The 24037-nt window shown below is 49.7% G+C and overlaps 1 protein-coding gene across 1 annotated transcript in view; it reads left to right on the plus strand.

The window, feature by feature from the left end:
* The window catches only part of LOC138278803 (E3 ubiquitin-protein ligase TRIM11-like), a 904985-nt gene that overhangs the window by 830046 nt on the left and 50902 nt on the right, over positions 1-24037 (plus strand). The window contains exons 4-5 of the mRNA XM_069219316.1: positions 9521-9543; positions 17488-17594. Of these exons, the coding sequence (XP_069075417.1) occupies positions 9521-9543; positions 17488-17594 (130 nt within the window). The remainder of the gene's footprint in view (positions 1-9520; positions 9544-17487; positions 17595-24037) is intronic.

Genomic DNA, 24037 nt, shown 5'->3' on the forward strand with positions numbered 1-24037 from the left:
GACTTATAAGTTACTTAAGTGCAGTGGTAAATGGCTGTGAAATAACGTGGATGTTATTTCACTCAGGCTGCAGTGGCAGGCCTGTGTAAGAATTGTCAGAGCTCCCTAATGGTGGCAAAAGAAATGCTGCAGCCCATAGGGATCTCCTGGAACCCCAATACCCTGGGTACCTCAGTACCATATACTAGGGAATTATAAGGGTGTTCCAGTATGCCAATGTAAACTGGTAAAATTGGTCACTAGTCTGTTAGTGACAATTTGAAAGAAATGAGAGAGCATAACCACTGAGGTTCTGGATAGCAGAGCCTCAGTGAGACAGTTAGTCACTACACAGGTAACACAGTCAGGCACACTTATGACCACTGGGGCCCTGGATACCAGGGTCCCAGTGACACATACAACTAAAACAACATATATACAGTGAAAAATGGGGGTAACATGCCAGGCAAGATGGTACTTTCCTACAACCGCTGACAAATTTTTCATCTTGAGGAGGACACACAACTGAATCTTCTTTGTCCAACATTGTACCATGAAAGAGCCTGTTAGAAGCTTCATTCAATTTCTGTTCTGTTGAAAACTCTCTGCATCTGGCAACCCCAACCTGACCTGCTAGTTTCCAATTTTTTAATGAGGTCTGGGGCCGAACCAAAAATCACTCTCCCATTCCATGCTTCCTTGTGGGACAGCCACAGCTGATTTCTGCCAGTGCCCTATCTGGGAGAGACACCAGTTGGGAGTAAGTTAGTTCTTTCTTCAAATGAGAAGTCTTTAACCTCTGTAAGGTTCAGTTATGGAGGGGCCCTGGAAGGATGGCCTAGATGGACGACGACAGGCAGCCCACCAGGCGAGTGATCTCCCTCAGCGAGGTGTGAGGTTTGGCTAGGGTCTTCCTCAACTTGTGTCGAATCTTCGCCACCTTCTGGGATGGAAGGCTGTGGACAGTCGTAGTAGAGTCCATGATGAAGCTGAGGAAAGTTGCTCTCTGGGAAGAAACCAGGAGTGACTTTTTCTCGTTTATCACAAAGCCTGCCCCCTTCAGAAGGTTAATGAATGTTTGAAGTTGGAGAGAGAGATGACGTGGACATTGACCCATTATCAGCATGTCATCGAGGTGGATGATAAGGCGTATCCTCTGAGCCCTTAGATGTCTCACGACTGGTTTGAGAACCTTCATGAAGCACTAGAGGCATAAGAGACAGAGTGGAAAATTCGAATGTTTGTTGGCACCAAACATACTGGGGGAACCTTCAATGCAGGGGAAAATTGGAATCGATGGGTATGCGTTTCCGAGGTCCAAGCGGACCAACCAGTCTGAGTGACGTAACACATCTTTGAGGAAGTGGATCCCCACCATCTTGAAATCGCGGTAGACAAGCCTTTCATTGAATTCTCATTAGTTGATGACTGGGCTTTGCCCTTCATTGCTTTGGTCCACCAAAAAGATGTTACTGATTTACCCATGGGGATGTGGGACCATCGGGGGACCAGCCTCTTTGTCCAGTAGGGAAGAGACGTCCTCGTCCATGAGGGCTGCCTCTTGGGAGAAAAACTAAAGGGGACGAGGCCATGGTTCCTGATGAGGGAAAACATAGAATTTTATTTGGAAATCTTGGGCCATTTGTAAAACCCAAGCATTTGCTGTAAAGGATCTCCAGGCCTGGAGGAAACCCCCACCCATCTTACCCCACTTTTATAAGAGAGGAAGGATGATCACTCAGCGGAACTGTAGGAAGCGGAGCTCCCTTTGAATCCTCTACCCTGGATATGTTGCCCACTGGTGGGGTAGAAGTTGGTGCATCTGGTCTTGTCCTGAAAGGAGCCTCGTCTGGAGTCTTTCCGCTAGAAGGGTATTGGGAGAGTGCATGGCTTACCAAGCGGCCTCCACCATGAGTTAAAGACTTTCTTTATGGAGGACCTGGCTTAATCTGGGGAGAAGAAGTGAAGGAAAGTACCATCTTGCCTGGCATGTTACCCCCATATTTCACTGTATATATGTTGTTTTAGTTGCTTGTGTCACTGGGACCCTGCCAGACAGGACCCCAGTGCTCATAAGTGTGCCCTGTATGTGTTCCCTGTGTGGTGCCTAACTGTATCACTGAGGCTCTGGTAACCAGAACCTGTGTTTCTGCTCTCTCTGCTTTTAAAATTGTCACTGCAGGCTAGTGACTAATTTTACCAATTCTTATTGACACACTGGAACACCCTTATAATTCCCTAGTATATGGTACCTAGGTACCCAGGGTATTGGGGTTCCAGGAGATCCCTATGGGCTGCAGCATTTCTTTTGCCACTCATAGGGAGCTCAGACAATTCTTACACAGGACTGCCACTGCAGCCTGAGTGAAATAGCATCCACGTTATTTCACAGCCATTTTACACTGCACTTAAGTAACTTATAAGTCACCTATATGTCTAAACCTCACTTAGTGAAGGTTAGGAGCAAAGTTCTTAAGTGTGAGGGCACCCTGGCACTAGCCAAGGACCCCCCCACATTGTTCAGGGCAATTTCCCTGGACTTTGAGTCCGGGGACACCATTACACACTTTCACTACATATAGGTCGATACCTATATGTAGCGTCACAATGGTAACTCCGAACATGGCCATGTAACATGTCTAGGATCATGGAATTGGGGGGACAATTCCATGCATCCCTGGGGCTCCAGCATAGAGCCCAGGTACTGCCAAACAAGCTCTCTGGGGTTTTCTCTGCAGCTACCGCTGCTGCCAACCCTCAGGCAGGTTTCTACCCCCCTGGGGCCTGGGCAGCCCAGTCCCAGGAAGGCAGAACAAAGGATTTCCTCTGAGAGAGAGCGTTACACCCTCTCCCTTTGGAAATAGGTGTGAAGGGCCTGAGAGGAGTACCCTCTCCTGGCCTCTGGAAATGCTTTGAATGGCACAGATGGTGCCCTCCTTGCATAAGCCAGTCTACACTGGTTCAGGGATCCCCCCAGCCCTGCTCTGCCGCGAAACTGGACAAAGGAAATGGGAGTGACCACTCATCTGACCAGCACCTCCCAAGGGAAGGTGCCCAGAGCTCCTCCAGTGTGTCCCTGACCCCTGCCATCTTGGATGCAGACGTGCGAAGGCACAATGGACACCTCTGAGTGGCCAGTGCCAGCAGGTAACGTCAGAGACCCCTCCTGATAGGTGCTTACCTTTCTCTGTAGCCAGTCCTCCTCTGAAGGCTATTTAGGGTCTCTCCTGTGGGTTTCTCATCAGATAACGAATGCAAGAGCTCACCAGAGTTCCTCTGCACTTCTCTCTTCGACTTCTGCCAAGGATCGACCACTGACTGCTCCAGGACGCCTGCAAAACCACAACAAAGTAGCAAGAAGACTACCAGCAACATTGTAGCGCCTAATACTGACGGCTTTCTCGACTGCTTCCTGGTGGTGCATGCTCTGAGGGCTGTCTTCCTTCCACCTGCACTGGAAATCCCGAAGAAATCTCCAGTGGGTTGACAGAGGGGGTGATTCTAACCCCGGCGGTCTTAGACCACCGGGGCCAGGGTCGGCGGGAGCACCGCCGACAGACCGGCGGTGCCCCGCAGGGCATTCTGACCGCGGCGCTTTGGCCGCGGTCAGTGCAGGAAAACCGGCGGTCTCCCGCCGGTTTTCCGCTGCCCGTTGGAATCCTCCAAGGCGACGCAGCTTGCTGCGCCGCCGAGGGGATTCCGACCCCCCCTACCGCCATCCAGTTCCCGGCGGTCCGCCCGCCGGGAACCGGATGGCGGTAGGGGGGGTCGCGGGGCCCCTGGGGGCCCCTGCAGTGCCCATGCCACTGGCATGGGCACTGCAGGGGCCCCCGTAAGAGGGCCCCTAAATGTATTTCACTGTCTGCTGCGCAGACAGTGAAATACGCGACGGGTGCAACTGCACCCGTCGCACAGCTTCCACTCCGCCGGCTCGATTCCGAGCCGGCTTCATCGTGGAAGCCTCTTTCCCGCTGGGCTGGCGGGCGGCCTGAAGGCGGCCGCCCGCCAGCCCAGCGGGAATGTCAGAATTACCGCCGCGGTCTTTCGTCCGCGGAACGGTAACCTGACGGCGGGACTTTGGCGGGCGGCCTCCGCCGCCCGCCAAGGTCAGGATGAGGGCCAGAGTCTTCCCCCTGCTACCGCAGTCACCAAACTTCTGCAACATCGGTCCTCTGGGTCCCCTCTCATCTTGACGAGCGTGGTCCCTGGAACACAGGAGCTGGATCCAAGTGTCCCCGACAGTCCAGTGGCCCTTCTGTCCAAATTTGATGGAGGTAAGTCTTTGCCTCCCCACGGCAGACAGTAATCCTGCGTACTGTTTGAACTGTGGCAGCTAGGGCTTCTCTGCACTCTTGCAAGGATTCCTTTGTGCACAGCTTAGCCCAGGTCCCCAGCACTCCGTCCTGTATTGCTCAACTCGCTGAGTTGACCACCGGCTTCGTGGGACCCTCTGTTGTAGTGCCAAGACGACCGCTGTGCTAAGAATTCCTGAACGCCTGTTCAGGTGCTTCTGCGGGTGCTGCATGCTTCTGCGTGGGCTCTCTGTTGCTGAGCGCCCCCTCTGTCTCCTCCTCTAAGGGGCGACCTCCTGGTCCTTCCTGGGCCCTGGCAACACCCAAAACCTTCAACTGCGACTCTTGCACCTAGCAAGGCTTGTTTGCGGTCTTTCTTCATGGAAACAATTCTGCATCCTCCAGCACGCCGTGGGACATCTTCTGACCAAAGGAGAAGTTCCTGGCACCTTCTGTTGTTGCAGAATCTTCGGCTTCTTCCACCCGGAGGCAGCCGTTTTGCACCTTCATCCGGGGTTTAGTGGGCTCCTGCCCTCCCCCCCCCCCGGACACTTGCGTGACTCTTGGACTTGGTCCCCTTCCATTGCTGGTCCTCAGGTCCAGGAATCCGTCTTCAGTGCTTTCCATTCAGTTGTTGACTGCAGAATCCCCTATCTCGACTTTACTGTCTTTCTGGGGTATTAGGGTAACTTTACTCCTACTTTTCAGGGTCTTGGGGTGGGGTATCTTGGACACCCTTAGTGTTTTCTTACACTCCCAGCGACCCTCTACACACTACACTAGGCCTGGGGTCCATTTGTGGTTCGCATTCCACTTTGGGAGTATATGGTTCGTGTTGCCCCTAGGCCTATTGTCTCCTATTGCATTCTATTGTGTTCTACAGTGTTTGCACTACATTTCTAAGTGTTTTACTTACCTGATTTTGGTTTGTGTGTATATTTTGTGTATTTTACTTACCTCCTAAGGAAGTATATCCTCTGAGATAATTTTTGCATATTGTCACTGTTAGAAATGGGATTTCTGGTTGGCTAGGTTATGCACCTCAGTCAGGCAGAACTTACCCACTCTAGTCAGGGCAAGGGATAACGTCCAAGATAACCCCTACTCACCCCCTTGGTAGCTTGGCACGAGCAGTCAGGCTTAACCCAGAGGCAATGTGTAAAGCGTTTGCAAAACACACACACAACACATGTGACGCAATATCCCCACCACAAAGGAAACACAACACCAGATTATATGAAAATATACTGTATTGTACATAAGGCATTTATCAGACCAAACGTCACATATCAGTACTATCCTGCTACCTTAGCAGTTGTCAGAACGTTACACATTAGTTACTCTGCATCCTAGCAGTAGTCACACATAACACACAGGTTACTCTGTATTCTGCAACATAAGCAGTAGTCAGGAAAACATGTTATTACATCATAGCACTTGTCATAAGAATATCATAAAATGCCCCTAGTAGGAACATTAGAAAACATATGGCAAGTTAGAAAAACATATTAGCAAGCATGTCCATAAAAGGAACATTTGCATACACATATGTAAAAACATCAAACGCAGGTAGGTAATATATGAATCAAACAAAAGTCTGTAGAAAGAACTTTGAATTGCAACTATATTGGTCCTTTAAACAGTACCTGGTTGGATGAAGGCACCTCCAGTGCCTAGAAGGCGAACAATGGGGCCCCCGTCGCTCCTATGCGCAAAACGGGGGCCTCCCTTATACTCTGGGGTCAGAGGAGGGCAACATGCACCTCCTCTCTTTTTGACAGGCCCCTCCGGGGACCATGATTACTGGGGAAACCCCCAGGGCCTCAACCGGCCCTCACGAGGGGGGCCAAAATCAGCAAAATCAACTTAGGGCAGGAGGGGAGCACCACGCACCCCCTCCGGTTTAATGACAGGCCCCTCCCGGGACCCGTGATCTCTGGGGGCCCCCCCGGGCCTCCACTGGCCCTTCCACCAAGCTGGGGGGGCACAATAATGCCCGTTTTACCTAACAGCAGAAAAGGAGCGTCATGCTCCTAACGCAGAGGCCAGGGGGAAAGGGGGCACTCCCCGCACCTTCCCCTGGTCCTGGCGTGAAGCCACAAGAAGATCAGACCCCCCCTGGGGCCAGAGCAAACACTCGCCTGCACCCGATGCAGTGCGCGAGTGTTCTTCCAGCTTCCCGGGCTGCTGCGGTGATCTTATTTAAAGGGGCACATTGCAGCAAAGAGCCTACGAGCTCCCAAGGCTCCATAAGCGGGCTGCAATCAGCGCTATGGCAGCCGCACCCACGCAGAAGCACCCCTCGTGAAGAAATGGATGCAGGGGTCAGGGGCGACAGCACCCTGCCCCTGGGGAGCAGAATCTTAAGACAAGGTCCTCAGGTGGAGGGTCCAACTACAGGCCAGCACAAGGGAAAGGCAGCAAGTGGCAAGTCCTTCACAGTGACCAGGCAGGTCACAGGTCAGCACAGCAGCAGCAGTCCATGGCGGTTCCTGGTGAGTCTTTTCAGCCTTTGGTGTCCAGTTCCAAGATGATTCCAAGAGTCTCCAAATTGTATGGAAAATTCCCCTGTACTTATAGTCAGTTCTTACAGTGTTTTACAATGGTAGGGAGAGGAGGTTCCAGCCAGTTACAACTGGTTCTGGGAGTGCCCCCTCTCTCCTTTCAGCACAGGCTCCAAACATCAGTGGAGGGTTAACGACCCTATTGTGTGAGGCCAGGGCACAGTCTTTACAAATGCAGGTGTGCCCCGCCTCTCCCTTCTCTCAGCCCAGGAACACTATTCAGTATGCAGATGCACCTCTGTGACATCTCCACCCTCCCTGTGTACAGGCTGTCTGAAAAGTATGCACAAAGCCCCAACTGTCACTCTGCCCAGACGTGGATTGGAGTCAAGCTGCAAAACACCAGTCATAAGCACAGATAAATGCGCACTTTCTAGAAGTGGCATTTCTGTGATAGTAATAAAAAATACGCCCACACCAGTAAGCAGCATTTATTATCACCATCACAACCATACCAAACACGCCTACGCTACCCCTCATAAATCAGACAATACCCCTTACACATAAGGTAGGGTATTTCTAATGCAATCCTATGAGAAGGCAGCACTCACAGCAGTGAGACACCAAGTTAGGCTGTTTGTCACTACCAGGACAGGCCACGCAACATGGCACATGTCCTGCCTTCTACATACATGGCACCCTGCCCATAGGGCTAGCTAGGGCGTACCTTAGGGGTGACTTACATGTAGTAAAAAGGGGAGTTCTGGGCCTGGCAAGTAAGTTTAGATGCCAGGTCCCTGTGGCAGAAAACTGCGCACACAGGCCCTGCGCTAGCAGGCCTTAGACAGGTTTGAAAGGCTACTTCAGTGGGTGGCGCAAGCAGCGGTGCAGGCCCACTAGTAGTATTTAATTTACAGGCCCTGGGTATAGAGATACCACTGTACAAGGGACTTATAGGTAAATTAAATATGCCAATTGGGTATAAGCCAATCATACCAACTTTAGATGGGAGAGCACCTGCACTTTAGCACTGGTCAGCAGTGAGAAAGTGCTCAGAGTCCTAGAGCCAACAGCGAGAGGTCACAAAAACCAGGAGGAAGGAGGCAAAAAGACTAGGGATGACCCTGCGTAAGGCAAAATGTCTAACAGTCACTAAATTAAAGTACCTTTATTTTTGGTACCTCTGAGTATTGTGTTTCTTATGATATAGTGCTAAGTGATATAAGTGGTATGGTAGGAGCTTCACTCGTCTCCTAGTTCAGCCTAAACTGCTCTGCTATAGCTACCTCTATCAGATTAAGCTGCTAGAACACTCTGGGTTTGCAGAGTAAGGGTTAGATGGGTGCCAAGGTCTGGAGGACCCTGCCTCATCATCTGAGTCCACAGGGGACTCATCATCTTGATTGTCGGGGGAAATAGGGCATGGGAATTCCAGGGCTGGTTCATTAGGACCCGGGATTGGGGTGTGGGTAGATAGCCAAGAAAGCTTGCTTAAGGCGAGCGGAAGCATCATAGACATCGCCATCCTTGCGAGGAAGCTTGGCAGACACAGGGTCTGCATCTGGGGCAGAATGGAAGGCGCCTAAGATCCCAGAGGGCGCAGTGAGCTCCTTCATGGGATTAGAGATATGGGTGCAGGCACGCGCAATTTGATCCACCAGGTACTGTTCCAAGGGGCCCATGGCCCCAGCAACCGCCTGGTAAATTAAGGCGTCTACCGCCTCATAAAATTCATCGTCCTAGGGCAGGAACTCTAAGGGGTCCCCTTTCGACTGCTGATCTCAGGTAACCTCCATGTATGCTAAAATTAGGTGCAAGTGGGGAATGAGGCGGCGCTGCACTAGTTTACATGTGAACACCAGAATATACAGCGCAAGCATTGCAAAGTGCCAATTGGTCCAAAGTGGACTGTTTGGGTCTCTGCTGGGCTCTGATTGGTCATGGACTACTGCTTATGTTTGATTGGATGTTTTGCCTGTTCCATTCCCAAAGGTTCTTGGGATTTGTAGTTTATCATAAAGTTTGAATATGGCTGCTATTGATTAAAGGGAAGGAAGAAAAGCATAGTCCTCCCCCTTTGTTCTTCAAATTGAAGCAATTCAGAGGGAAGTCCGATTCTATACATAGAACATAGTTTGATGACTGAGACTGTTTCAGTTAAAGTGTGATCAGTTCTCAGAGAGCTTTTGGAGCCGCCTGTTTTAAAAGAAAACACCACAGTATATAGACACCAGGGCTTTTTCCTGAGTGCTGGTTATACCCAGTTCTAGCGCTGCAGCTTGTATAAATAGACACTTTCTATCAGAAACAAGAGACCTAAGGATCTTATCCTCTGCTTTATCCAAAGTCCTTGTTTATTTACATTTAATCCCATAGAAGTGCGTTAGAAGTATTTGTGGCGTGGTATACATTGAGTATAGACACTAGTTGTTTCTCGAGTGATGCAGGAGTTATAACAGGTCTGGCATCTGATCTCAGGAACCTTAGACTATAATACATGATGCATTCAGATTATATCAGATTGTACTGTCATCTGCCCTCATTCAGAATTCCAAAGTTCTGCTGCCTTGTGGGACCATTTGGTATATCACAAGCTGTGCTGTGTCATGTGACCCTATTTAGAACATACTCCCATGTCTGTAACTGAACTTGAATTTCACAACTTATATTGTACCTATACTTCTGCCAGAATTAAAAATCTGTTGGGGAAACTGATGTCCTTCTGCCTGTTCTTCTGTTTTGCAGGATGTTAGAAGCACCCTGAACAGGTAAGGTTGGTTTATTGTCCTCCTCTCAGTGTGTAAGGAGCAGATCTGGCTGCAGTGTGGAAATGTCATTACTGAGCTCACACAGATCCACTCTGCTGCCCGAGCAGTACTACGTCATACAATTATTATATGTAGACCACCTCGTAGCTACTCTCCTGCCTTCCCAACAGTGTTGAGGCCCCTCTGCATATCCTTAAATCATCCACAGTCTTTAAAAGCTTCTTTCGGTTTTCAGAAACATTACTTGAGTTCTCAAAAAAGGACCTTGAGACTCCTGGAACTCGGAGTCTTATGAAAATACCACCCCCCCCGAGCCCAGGGAAACGTGCTGATGTCCACAAAAATCACTTGTGTCCACAGAAACTACCTCAAGTTTTCCATAATCACAGCATACTCAAAACCTCCTTCAGTACCTTCTGACCCTACTGCCAATCCTCAAATGTCCCTCTAGTGCTTTGAAACATCATTGGAATTGTCTAAAAACCAAATCACCTCGCATCACCTCACAAGCCTGTCTCATCTTTTATTAAGGAGTGCTACAGGGCGCTAAAGGGCTTCAACCCTAGTTTTATGTCCTAGTTTAAGGTATTGCTTGTGCCTATCTGACTGTGAGTGGCCATATTACTAAGAATTAAGGGCCTTATTACAACCTCAGCGGTCTTCCTAGAAGACCACCGAGGCTGCGGGAGCCAGAACACCGCCAGTGCTGGCGGTATTACTGGCTCCCTCTTTCGACTTTTCGGCTGGGCCGGCGGACGGTAACAGTGCTACCGTCCGCTGGCCCAGCGGAAATGTCACATCAACACTGCTGTCGGCTCGTAATAGAGCCGGCGGCAATGCTGATGTGCAGCGGATCCAGTAGCACCCGTCGCGCATTTCAATGACCAAAATTCGGGCAGTGAAATGCGCGATGGGGCTATGGCTGGGGGCCCCTGCACTGCCCATGCCAAGTGCAGGGGCCCCCAGGTGCCCCTTTAGTCCCCATTCGGCCAGCTTTTCCATGGCGGTGTCTATCACCAAGTACAGGCTGGCGGAAGGAGAGTCGCGCTGCCCTGGCGGAGTTCGACCGCCGGGACCGCCATGGCGGTCGAAATGTGGCAGGTAGTACCGTCAGCCTGTTGGCGGTCCTACCCCCACTAAAGCCCTGGCGGTCACTAACCGCCAGGGTTATAATGGTGCCCTAAGTTACTACTAAAACTGAAAGTGGGCGCAATTTTCAAAGCTTTACTTGGGAATTAGCAGCTATATGAAAGCAAATAATTCTGAGATAGTATAGCCTTATTGCCCGCTGCAGAGGGCTGTACCAGGTGCTAAAGGCCCTGAACCCGAGTTGTTGGACCGAGCCACAGGTGAGGGCCTAGAACAAAGGAGAGGGCCTTTAACAACTGGTATAGCCCAAGGCAGAAGGGCTATAAGTCTCTTAAAACATTCTGCCCTAAGTGGTAAAAAAGGAGAAACATGAAGACAAGCATTGGAATGTTGGAGCTTCGGCTTATTCCAGCCATTATAAGCCCGGAGCTATTCTATTGTCTTCAAGGGAGCTCCCAACATCCCAATCTTCTAAAGATGGTTAGAGTAGAGAGACGGGTACTTCACTTGTTCAAACTGAGACAAAAGTATGCAGTTGCTGAGTTACAATATTACAATACAATTGTGATTCAGGCATAGTATTCCACATTCAGAGGTTTATGCAGAACAGTACATTCCACACAGATGTTTCATGTTCAGAAGGCTCTGCAGAAACACTTTTCATCCACTTGTCATTAACACAAGAGCTTTCCCAAGGGAAAGGCTTCAGAGCAGCTATTCAAATGTAAAGCATACTTCCACTTTTATAGTGATATCCTTGCCTAACACATGGGTAATGCACTGTACGTCAGTCCTCAGTGAGAGCATTAAAAAAAAAAAGTTCTCAAAAATTAGAAATGTGTGAAGTGGAGCGCTTGTTAAAAACAAGAGACAACATTTAATGTGCATTCAGCGTCAAAAAATGTACATGAATGAATATCACTTGAAGATACTGCTCTGCTCAAGTGACAATCGCAGTTCAGTTAAGATGTCCCACGTGTACTAGAACACTGTGCACTGAAAGGGGCTCGTTCCTGTCTTGAGTCACAATGCCATGTAATTGTCCAAAATACAGGTATAAATAAGTCCAATGGCCATTCTAAAAAAACTACAACTCTAAAGTTTCTGCACTCTTCCGCTGATTGTCAAATTTAGTTCCTTTAATGTGGATATTAATTCCTCTGAATACTTTTATAATTTGTGCCTACTTTTATTTTTACTCATTCTTTTGTGATATCACTCCAGTCCTCAAAGGGCTCCTCCAGTCCTCATAAACCCAACTCTGTTCCTCACATCTGCTTTTGGTGGTAAGAAATCTTTTTTCATCCCTCACGACCTCCCTTCAGTCCACAGCATCCTCAGGGGTCAGCATCCTGTCAATCTTCAAACCTCTGAAAGTGTCCAGAACCCTCACTTCTGGCATCAGAGAAGACAGGGAGAGATGGAGATTATAATATTCAGAAAGAAAGAAAGTAAAAAGATCAAGAGATGTAGAAGGAAGAGACAAGGAAGGTGAACGGGAAGGGAACGAGAAGGAGGGAGAAATGCAGAGAGAGATGCAGGAGAGACGAGTGAAAGACACGGGCAGGAACCATTTCACTTTTAAGATGCACTGGAGTGAATATCCTGTGCATGTGGTTTATAGTAATCTGAAAGTAGTCTAGGTCCTAACGGAGGGTCTAATCCTCTGACACTTGAGAGAACGGCACCTGGGAGCAGTTCACAACACCAACAAATAGAAGAAAAGTTAAGGATTCTTCTTAGGGAGGTGTTAGAAGTAGCCGTTTAGAAGTAGTCAAACCAAAGGTCATAGCCTCGAATTGAGATCCCTCCGTGCCTGCCACCCATTCCAAGGCGGTCTTGGGGAGAATCCAGTGATGTAGACCCCCGAGAACCCTCCCAGCACAGCATAATGCAGCCATGAGGAGGACCACTTGGCCGATACCATGTGGGCCGGGCGCTGCTCATCGCAGCGGTCGTAGTGCAGCCCACATTCTTCGGCTAGGCCGGCCTGGGGAGAGGTGAAGGAGGCCTGATCACACCCATGGCAGTGGTGGTGAAGTGGGGGACAAAGCCTGATCACCTCCCGGGACAGCGCATCCTGCTTGGCCCAGCGTGGAGGCCCGGCCTTGTACAAAGGCCACAGCGGCTCCCATCTGCAGTCTGCTGGGGAGGCCTCATCCACACCAGGACATCAGCGGGCCGAAAGTGGGGCCGACACCATAGCCTGCAGAGAGATCACCCCCCTCCTTCTGCAGAAGAAGAAGGACAGACCCACCCCCCCAGACGCCACCATCGGGGAGAGGTGAGGAGAGTGCAGCACCTTAGAGCAGGAGGATTGCAGGGGAGCGGGGGCCCACTGCAGGTCACTTCTTTGGCCATAATGGGGGGGGCCTGCCTACTTTAGGGGCCCATGAGATTGCCCCCGGGACATCACCTCACTGGGGTGGCGCACACAGGACCTTCCCTGGGGGTGCGGGCCCCTACTTGGAACCAGCAGGCCCGGTGGGCTATACCAGTGAGCAACCCGCCTTATGGGCCCCTCCGCTACTCTGCACCCATTAGAACAACAGGAGTGGGATTTATGAGATGGCACGAGAGCCTGTGAGACATCCCCCAACATACAGCATGGATTCCGTTGTAACCCCCGCCAACGGGATTCATAGCGACGGTGTCTGGATATGGCTTATCACCTAGATCATTATGACAGCAGCCCGTGCTAAGAAGGAACGCACCCTGAAGGAGATATTCTCCAAACCCATGTAGATGACGAGGGGTCCTCCCCTCTCGAGCGCAATTGCACCCCATAGGGCAACAGATGAGAGGAACAGGTAAATCGCTCGTTCTTGGAGGCCCTTTTCTAGTCTCTTAAGAAGGACGTGCAGGTGGTGAAACGAGATCTCTCCCAGGATCTCAGAGAGGTTTGACGCGAGGTATCACAGCTGGGCGACTGTCCCCTCCATTTTGGCTTATCTTTCTGGTTGGATGGAACTGTGCAACAGTATCACTCACTGGAGGCAGCTTGCAAAGCCCTGCGATTGGAGTACCCCCATGAGCCGACTCGGTCGATAACTAAGGAGGACCCCGAGACGCCGGAGACGCCGTAGCCGGAGGACAGTGTGGGCAGGCTCCGTCTCGATCTAGAGACTATGAGAGGAGGGCTGTGGTGGAGTCCCTATCGGGGGATGCGGAGGGGTGAACATCCTTGGAGCACAACACACTTCTGGCTATTTGAGGGCCAGATACAGAGAGGAAATGGGAGGGGGATGGAGGGACCAATGGAAGGAGACGGTGAACTTAGACCTTCAGTTATAGGATTGCCCACAGAGACTATTCTGGGTTAGTCCAGAGCTGTTGATCTATGTTTGTGTTGTTCTTTCAGGGTTGGGGATTTTTTGTTCTGAGAGGGGAGGGAGCACATTCACAGTAGCAGGTAAACAGCCAGCAACCTAAGAGGGACACAATCATAGGAGGACTTCCTATCACTCTCCGGGGGGGCCATACTACTACATCGGAAGGTGTGGGTGAACTGACATTCATCCCAATCATTTCCCATACGCAGAGGCACCAGCCAGGCGTGCCCTTTGTCACCCCTACTACTGGAGCGGTTTGCACAGAGTGTACTATCGAATCCAAATATAACAGGTGTGACATTTGAAGGTGAAGTGCACACTTTGGCTTTATACGTAGATGACGTTTTAGTCTCCTTAGATAATCTTCTGCAGGAGATAGAGGAGGTCGGGAAGATCTCCGGCTTCCGCGTAAATGTTCAGAAATCCCAAGCCCTTAATATCGCAGTCCCTCTTGCGGACCAGCAATATATGGAAAAGCAGTTTCCAATATGTTGGGATAGACGGAGTATCCCTTATCTAGGGCTCAAGCTTGCTCCAACCATCTCCAACACTACCCTTATTAACTACCGCTTATTGGTACAGTGAGTACGCTGCGGACTTGCCAAATGGCAATCATACCTGATTTCATGGCTGGGCTGCATTGTTGCCCTTAAAATGACGATCCTTCTGCAAATCTTATACCTTTTTCAAACCCTTCCGGTCGAGCCTCTCCCGGGAACGCTTTAATCTTTACAGAGAGATTTTTACCATTTAATTTGAGCAGGGAGGGGGCCTCACGTGAGCCGCACCCTATGCTATCTATCGCTAGCACAAGGGGGGCTGGGGATGCCTAACCTACTGCACTATTTGTAAGCCGCCCAACTTTACTATTTGGTAGAGTGGTCGAGAGACGAGTCCGAAAAGAGGTGGCCGTTTATGTATAGGGCGCTCGCAGGCACATCCCTGTGGAAGATTCCCTTCCTATCCCGCCCACAACATCCTTGGGGTTTATATTCTTCTCCAATCACACAGTCACTTATGAGAATGTGGGACCGGGTGGCAAGAGGGAAAAACTTTACTACATTTCCCTTGCCCTTGACGCCAACTGCTGGCAATCCGTCCTTTACTCCTGGTATGAACACCTTGGCCTACAGCAAGTAGTTGCAACCGGAGTGTCGCACTGTTGGCCATCTGTTTGATGTCGAGGGCATGATACCTTTTGACACTCTGAAATCCGAACATGCACTCCCCGAGACAGAGCAGATGCGCTACTTACAAAGTCGTCAATGGCCCGTGCATCCAGAGATATGAGACCAGGCACAGAGATCCATTACAGATGTTGAGCAATGGCTGTTAAAGAAGACCTCAGATAAAAGATTATTCACTGACCTGTATCATTTCCTACAAAAGGCCCCCGATACACAGAAATCCCCAGGACAATGACAATGGGAGGCCGAAATCGGTAGATCCCTCACACATAGTGAATGGGAGGACATATACTACAGGGCACGTCACACAGCTAAAATATGGCAAGCGTAGAATCTGCAACCATAGGGGGTGTCTAATAGGGTTGGCATTGGGTTCAGCTACTCAAAACATACTCTCTTACTGGGGTACCGATACTCTTCCCATGCACCTGGGATGGATACACCGCCTGTGGAACATCTTAGGCATGGAGAATATTACTCTGACATTGATGAGCCAAGCAGACTCTTCCTGAGAGTTATGGGGCCCATTTCTGATGCTCCTTTCTACAGAGTTTAGTGAGTTGACATGCCCCAGATATCTCCGGCTCCTGAGGCTTCTCGACACACCAGCCATGACACAGTGAACAGGGCCATGTAAGGGTTTAACCTTTAGTGTTTTCTCTCATTGTTGCTGTATTAATGGGTAAATGTGCTTTCGGGGGCGGGAGGGAGGGAGGGAGGAAGGGTGGATGCTTTGTTTACCTTTCATCCCGTTCTATGTTATTACTTTTAATACAGCTATATCATTATTATGACTATGCAGCCCTTTTCTGGGTGGGTCATACAATGTGATCGCTGTATATTGTTACATACAATAAAAGTGATTTGAATCTAAAATGTAGGACTTAAATGAGTCCAATATTTAGCTGTTTAGAGATTTCAAGGAACAGGCCTTCAGTTATTACAAGGTGCAGGGATCCAGAGATTCCAAGGTACCTGGATCCAGAAATTCCAAGGTACAGGGATCCAGAGATTCCAAGGTACAGGAATCCAGAGATTCCAAGGTACAGGTATCCAGAGATTCCAAGGTACAGGTATCCAGAGATTCCAAGGTACAGGGATCCAGATATTCTGAGGTACAGGGATCCAGAAATTCCAAGGTACAGGAATCCCGAGATTCCAAGGTACAGGGATCTAGAGATTCCAGTGTACAGGGATCCAGAGATTCCAAGATGCAGAAATGCAGAGATTCCAAGGACCATGACTCTAAATATTCCACAGTGCAGGATTTCAAGGAACCCAGGGTGGCAGAGCTCAATTATTCGACGATGCAGGAGATGTAGTAATTCCAGGTTGAAGACTTTCACAGACAGGATGCAGGATCTCACAGACAGTCATACTCAGCACTACTGAGATTTTACAGGAGGAGAAGAAGAAAGCAAGAGTGAGAGACAGAAAGAGAGAGAGTGAGCCTGACAGACGCAGGAGATCACGAGAGTGAGTAGAAGATCAAGAGGCATATGTAGAGAGTGAGAGAGGGAATGAAAGAGATAGTGTGTGATTATTCACATCTGCTTTTGAGATCCCAAGAACTGTCAGCGAGACAAACAAACCAAGAGAGTTAACATGAAAGAGAGAGAAAAAAGAAACAAAGTGTGTGGTTGTGTGTGTGTGACAAGTAATATTCAGTTACAGAGAAGCAAAGAGGGTCTGAGAGATGCTGAGCCTGGAAGAGTGTGAGGGTAGTAACAGCAATTGTGCACAATTATGTTTGTGCTGTTGGAGTCGCAGAGAGAGAAGGAAAAAGGGAGGAGGTGGGAGGATGAAATAAAGTTGAGACAGCGCAGCAAAGAGTCTGTGTGAGTGTTTGTGTTTGTAGTAACAATCAATGTGCACAGATACCTTTGCGATATCTGGAGCTTTCTGAAAGAGAGGACCAGAGAGAGAGCGAGGAACACTAAGTGATGAGAGAAGAAGAAAGAGTTATACAGGTAATCAGATAAATAGACAGGAAGGGAGGTGGAGTGAGAGAGTGGCCATGTGTGTTAGTTGCTCAGTTTTTCACTGTTTCCTACGAGATCTTGAAGCTTGTGTTAACATGTGCTAATCCCTGCAAGGGTCTGAGCAGAGGGGTGTGCATAGTAGAAGGGATAATGTGTGACACTTGTGGATGCCCCCCAGGGCTGTTGATGTGTGTGTGTGTGTGTGTGTAGTGAGACACATCAACTGCTGTCCTGCAGCAGCTCCTGTAAACTACAGTATTCTATTTCCAATTTCAGGGTGTTTGTGCTGTTCCTTTTCAGATCCTGTAGTCTCCGAGTCGTCTGTAACACTAAAATGATTTGTGTGTCCTTCAGGTGTAAGAAGGTGAAGTTTCAGGGTCCGAAGAGTGAGATGAAGAAAACAAAGGAAAAAGAAGTTATTAAAACTCTGAAACCTGAAGAGGAAATGAAGAAATATAAAGGTAAATAGAGTTGTGCTGAATGTAATTATATGTTGGTGTCCACACTGAGACCTTCGGCCTCCACCAGCTACAGCTACAGCTTTTACTGTGGAAAGACCTGGTCGACCATTTGGCGAGTGCAGGTTACACACTGACCCCCTCGGCTGTGCTAACTCCTGAGCCGTGCTGGTGGTCCCTCAGCAGTACAGGGGGGTCCTCCTTAACATTGTCCATGATGTCCCCTTGGCTGGGCATCTGGGGGTGACTGAGACCTGCGAGAGGCTGGTCCACCACTTCTACTGGTCCCAGATGTCAGAGAAGGTCAAGGAGGTTTGTCGCTCCTGTGTGACCTGACAAGCCAGTGGCAAGGGTGGAGGCAAACCCAAGGCTCCCCTGATACCACTACCAGCGGTGGGGCAGCTTTAGAGAGGGTGGTGCATTGCCTGAGACCATTTGTAAAAGTGCAATCAGCTGCTTCAGAAGGAAGTGCCCGTGCTCGTGAGGTAACCAACCGAGAGTCAGTATCCGGAATGAAGTAAGGGGGGGCAGAAAAGTGGAGGCTAACCAAGATTAAAGTTGTGCATGAGCAGAAAAGTTTTGAGCTGTGTTCAAAAGATAAAATGATTTGGTTGGGAATAGAGATGATGCTGCAGTTGTACTATTTACTACAGTATACTGTCTAGTGCAGCACTGTGGACAGGGTAGTATAGTGTCCTGTGTAATGCAGTGTGCTCTCTTGTGCAACAAGCCATCTGGTACATTGTGACATGTAGTACAGTGTGCTGTGAGGTGCAGCGTTTTGTGTAATAGTGCACTGTCTATTCTGTTGTGCTCTCTAGTGCTGCATCCTGCCTAGAACTGTGTGCTGTCTTGTATAGTGGATTCTCTAGTTGTAAGAAACTGTCCCCTTGTTAGCAGTACCCCCCCCACACACACTCTTTGCCTGATATCTGATGCCAACTTGACTAAGTGTGTGCTGGGATCCTGCTAACCAGGCCCCAGCACCTGTGTTCTTTCTCTAAAGCTGTACCATTGTTCCACAATTGGCACACCCCTGGCCCACAGCTAAGTCCCTTGTAAAAGGTAGCAGTGGTACCAAGGGCTCTGTGACTGGGGGGGGGGGGGGGTCCCTAAGGGCTGCAGCATATATTGTGCCACCCTAAGGGACCCCTCACCAAACACATGCGCACTGCAACTTGTGTGTGCTGGTGGGAAGAAAAAGGTACAGTTGACAAATGTAGGAAGTTGGCTCTGTCTGTACTATTTCAAAGTAAGAAATAGCATGCACTGAGTCCAAGGGTTCCCCTTAGAGGTAAGATAGTGGCAAAACGAGATAATTATAATGCTCTATTTTGTGGTAATGTGGTCGAGCAGTAGGCTTATCAGAGGGTAGTGTTAAGCATTTGTTGTAGACACACGGGCAATAAATGGGGAACACACACTCAAAGACAATTCCATGCCTATAGGTTTTTATATAGAAAAATATATTTTCTTAGTTTATTTTAGGAACCACAGTTCAAGATTTACAAACCATACTTTAAATGAAAGGTATTTCACTTAGGAACTTTAGGAACTTTGAATTAGCAAAATAGCATATACAGTTTTCACACAAATGGCAATAAGCTATTTTAAAACTAGACAGTGCAATTTTCAACAGTTCCTGGGGGAGGTAAGTCTTTGTTAGTTTTGCAAGTAAGTAAACCACCAACAGGGTTCAAAGTTGGGTCCAAGGTAGCCCACCGTTGGGGGTTCAGAGCAACCCAAAAGTTACTGCACCAGCAGCTCAGGGCCGGTCAGGTGCAGAGGTCAAAGAGGTGCCCAAAACACATAGGCTTTAATGGAGAAGGGGGTGCTCCGGTTCCAGTCTACCAGCAGGTAAGTACCCGCGTCTTCGGAGGGCAGACCAGGGGGGTTTTGTAGGGCACCAGGGGGGACACAAGTCAGCACATAAAGTACACCCTCAGCATCACGGGGGCGGGGTGCAGTGTGCAAACAGGCGTTGTGTTTGTAATGGAGTCCAATGGGAGACCAAGGGGTATCTTCAGCGATGCAGGCAAGGGGGGGGGGGCTCCTCGGGGTAGCCACCACCTGGGCAAGTGAGAGGGCCACCTGGGGGTCACTCCTGCACTGGAGGTCGGATCCTTCAGGTCCTGGGGGCTGCGGGTGCAGTGTCCTTACCAGGCGTCGGGTCTTTGAAGCAGGCCGTCGCGGTCAGGGGGAGCCTCGGGATTCCCTCTGCAGGTGTCGCTGTGGGGGCTCAGGGGGGGTCAACTCTGGCTACTCACTGGCTTGCAGTCGCCGGGGAGTCCTCCCTGTAGTGTTTGTTCTCCACAAGTCGAGCCGGGGGCATCGGATGCAGAGTGCAAAGTCTCACGCTTGGCCTACAGGGACACAGGTGCCAGTTTCACTTTGGTGACTGAAAACCTAGTGCACCCTGATCAACACATCATTGGACAACAGTATAAGATTATTGATGTCCATAACTCCACTAAGTTTCTTCCCTTAGCTATAATTCAGTTTAGTTGGGGTGGAGTTACTGGCCCTAAGCAGGTGGTGGTATCACCTAGCTTACCTGTAGACTGTCTCTTAGGTAATGACCTAGAGGCCTCAGGTTGGGCTGATGTAGAGTTTTATGCCCATGCAGCCATGCTGGGCATCCCTGAGGAATTGTTCCCTCTCATTTCTACTGAAATGAAAAAGCAAAGGAGAGAAGGCCTGAAAACTCAGGAACCCTCTCCACCAACAGGTAAAAAGGGTATCACAGTATCCCCTAACCACCCTACCATTCAGGATACCATTCCTGTGGTGGGAGAAACCTCTCCTGGGGTGGCACCTGTTCCAAGGGAATCATCAGTTGGCAAAACTGTACTCCCTGAGGTGGAAGTACCTCTCTGTGGGATAACTAACATTGGTGAGAAAAAGAGCACCATTTTAGTTAACATGGAGCATCCCTCCAACCCTCCCAGAGAAACTTTAGTGCAGAAACTCTGCACTGCCTCACAACACTTAGGACAGCATCCCTGCCCTAGTGTGGAGCTGATAGGACAGCATCCCTGCCCTGCTCCAACCCAAGAGAAACAGCATCCCTGTTCTCTCTTCCAGCCATATGGACAAAGTTTTTGCCCAGCTATGGCTTTTCTGAGACAGCATCCCTGTCTGGCATTTCCATCACTACAAATAGGTTCAGTGGACAATTCCCACTGCTCTAAACTAAAACTTGCTGATAGAAACTCTGAAAATACATCTTCACATTGTTGCTTAGCTAAAAAACTTCAAACAGGGTGGTTTACATCCCCACAGGGAAGTAACCATATAGTGGATGATAAAGGGAGTAACCAGTCTATTGCAGAGCTACTCTCTACTTATCACCACTTAGACAATAAAGTCTCAACTGGCCAAGGTTAGCCTTATTGTCCTTCGTTTGGGGGGGGGTTGTGTGAGAAGGTAGCCTCTTTCTAGCCTAATTACCCCCACTTTTGGCCTGTTTGTGAGTGTATGTCAGGGTGTTTGTCACTGTTTTCACTGTCTCACTGGGATCCTGATAGCCAGGCCTCAGTGCTCATAGTGAAAACACTATGTTTTCAGTATGGTTGTTATGTGTCACTGGGATCCTGCTGGTCAGGACCCCAGTGCTCATAGGTTTGTGGCCTATATGTAGGTGTCACTGGGACCCTGTCACACAGGGCCCCAGTGCTCATAGGTGTGCATGTATATGTTCCCTGTGTGGTGCCTAACTGTCTCACTGAGGCTCTGCTAACCAGAACCTCAGTGGTTATGCTCTCTCATTACTTTCAAATTGTCACTAACAGGCTAGTTGTGAGAAGGTAGCCTCTTTCTAGCCTTGTTACCCCCACTTTTGGCCTGTTTGTGAGTGTATGTCAGGGTGTTTGTCACTGTTTTCACTGTCTCACTGGGATTCTGATGGCCAGGCCTCAGTGCTCATAGTGAAAACACTATGTTTTCAGTATGGTTGTTATGTGTCACTGGGATCCTGCTAGTCAGGACCCCAGTGCTCATAGGTTTGTGGCCTATATGTATGTGTCACTGGGACCCTGTCACACAGGGCCCCAGTGCTCATAGGTGTGCATGTATATGTTCCCTGTGTGGTGCCTAACTGTCTCACTGAGGCTCTGCTAACCAGAACCTCAGTGGTTATGCTCTCTCATTACTTTCAAATTGTCACTAACAGGCTAGTGACCAATTTTACCAATTTACATTGGCTTACTGGAGCACCCTTATAATTCCCTAGTATATGGTACTGAGGTACCCAGGGTATTGGGGTTCCAGGAGATCCCTACGGGCTGCAGCATTTCTTTTGCCACCCATAGGGAGCTCTGACAATTCTTACACAGGCCTGCCACTGCAGCCTGAGTGAAATAACGTCCACGTTATTTCACAGCCATTTTACACTGCACTTAAGTAACTTATAAGTCACCTATATGTCTAACCTTTACCTGGTAAAGGTTAGGTGCAAAGTTACTTAGTGTGAGGGCACCCTGGCACTAGCCAAGGTGCCCCCACATTGTTCAGAGCCAATTCACTGAACTTTGTGAGTGCGGGGACACCATTACACGCGTGCACTACATATAGGTCACTACCTATATGTAGCTTCACCATGGTAACTCCGAATATGGCCATGTAATATGTCTATGATCATGGAATTGCCCCCTCTATGCCATCCTGGCATTGTTGGTACAATTCCATGATCCCAGTGGTCTGTAGCACAGACCATGGTACTGCCAGACTGCCCTTCCTGGGGTTTCACTGCAGCTGCTGCTGCTGCCAACCCCTCAGACAGGCAGCTGCCCTCCTGGGGTCCAGCCAGGCCTGGCCCAGGATGGCAGAACAAAGAACTTCCTCTGAGAGAGGGTGTGACACCCTCTCCCTTTGGAAAATGGTGTGAAGGCAGGGGAGGAGTAGCCTCCCCCAGCCTCTGGAAATGCTTTGTTGGGCACAGATGTGCCCAATTCTGCATAAGCCAGTCTACACCGGTTCAGGGACCCCTTAGCCCCTGCTCTGGCGCGAAACTGGACAAAGGAAAGGGGAGTGACCACTCCCCTGACCTGCACCTCCCCTGGGAGGTGTCCAGAGCTCCTCCAGTGCGCTCCAGACCTCTGCCATCTTGGAAACAGAGGTGCTGCTGGCACACTGGACTGCTCTGAGTGGCCAGTGCCACCAGGTGACGTCAGAGACTCCTGCTGATAGGCTCCTTCAGGTGTTAGTAGCCTTTCCTCTCTCCTAGGTAGCCAAACCCTCTTTTCTGGCTATTTAGGGTCTCTGTCTCTGGGGAAACTTTAGATAACGAATGCATGAGCTCAGCCGAGTTCCTCTGCATCTCTCTCTTCACCTTCTGATAAGGAATCGACCGCTGACCGCGCTGGAAGCCTGCAAACCTGCAACATAGTAGCAAAGACAACTACTGCAACTCTGTAACGCTGATCCTGCCGCCTTCTCGACTGTTTTCCTGCTTGTGCATGCTGTGGGGGTAGTCTGCCTCCTCTCTGCACCAGAAGCTCCGAAGAAATCTCCCGTGGGTCGACAGAATCTTCCCCCTGCAACCGCAGGCACCAAAAAGCTGCATTACCGGTCCCTTGGGTCTCCTCTCAGCACGACGAGCGAGGTCCCTCGAATCCAGCGACACTGTCCAAGTGACCCCCACAGTCCAGTGACTCTTCAGCCCAAGTTTGGTGGAGGTAAGTCCTTGCCTCACCTCGCTGGGCTGCGTTGCTGGGAACCGCGACTTTGCAGCTACTCCGGCCCCTGTGCACTTCCGGCGGAAATCCTTTGTGCACAGCCAAGCCTGGGTCCACGGCACTCTAACCTGCATTGCACGACTTTCTAAGTTGGTCTCCGGCGACGTGGGACTCCTTTGTGCAACTTCGGCGAGCACCGTTTCACGCATCCTTGTAGTGCCTATTTCTGGCACTTCTCTGGGTGCTACCTGCTTCAGTGAGGGCTCTTTGTCTTTCTCGACGTCCCCTCTCTCTGCAGGTCCAATTTGCGACCTCCTGGTCCCTCCTGGGCCCCAGCAGCGTCCAAAAACGCCAAACGCACGATTTGCGTGTAGCAAGGCTTGTTGGCGTCCTTCCGGCGGGAAAACACTTCTGCACGACTCTCCAAGGCGAGAGGGATCCGTCCACCAAAGGGGAAGTCTCTAGCCCTTTTCGTTCCTGCAGAAACCTCAGCTTCTTCTGTCCAGTCGAAGCTTCTTTGCACCCGCAGCTGGCATTTCCTGGGCATCTGCCCATCTCCGACTTGCTTGTGACTTTTGGACTTGGTCCCCTTGTTCCACAGGTACCCTAGATTGGAAATCCACAGTTGTTGCATTGCTGGTTTGTGTCTTTCCTGCATTATTCCTCTAACACGACTATTTTGTCCTTAGGGGAACTTTGGTGCACTTTGCACTCACTTTTCAGGGTCTTGGGGAGGGTTATTTTCCTAACTCTCACTATTTTCTAATAGTC

The sequence above is a fragment of the Pleurodeles waltl genome, unplaced genomic scaffold, assembly GCF_031143425.1.
Source record: "Pleurodeles waltl isolate 20211129_DDA unplaced genomic scaffold, aPleWal1.hap1.20221129 scaffold_59, whole genome shotgun sequence".
Taxonomy (NCBI): domain Eukaryota; kingdom Metazoa; phylum Chordata; class Amphibia; order Caudata; family Salamandridae; genus Pleurodeles; species Pleurodeles waltl.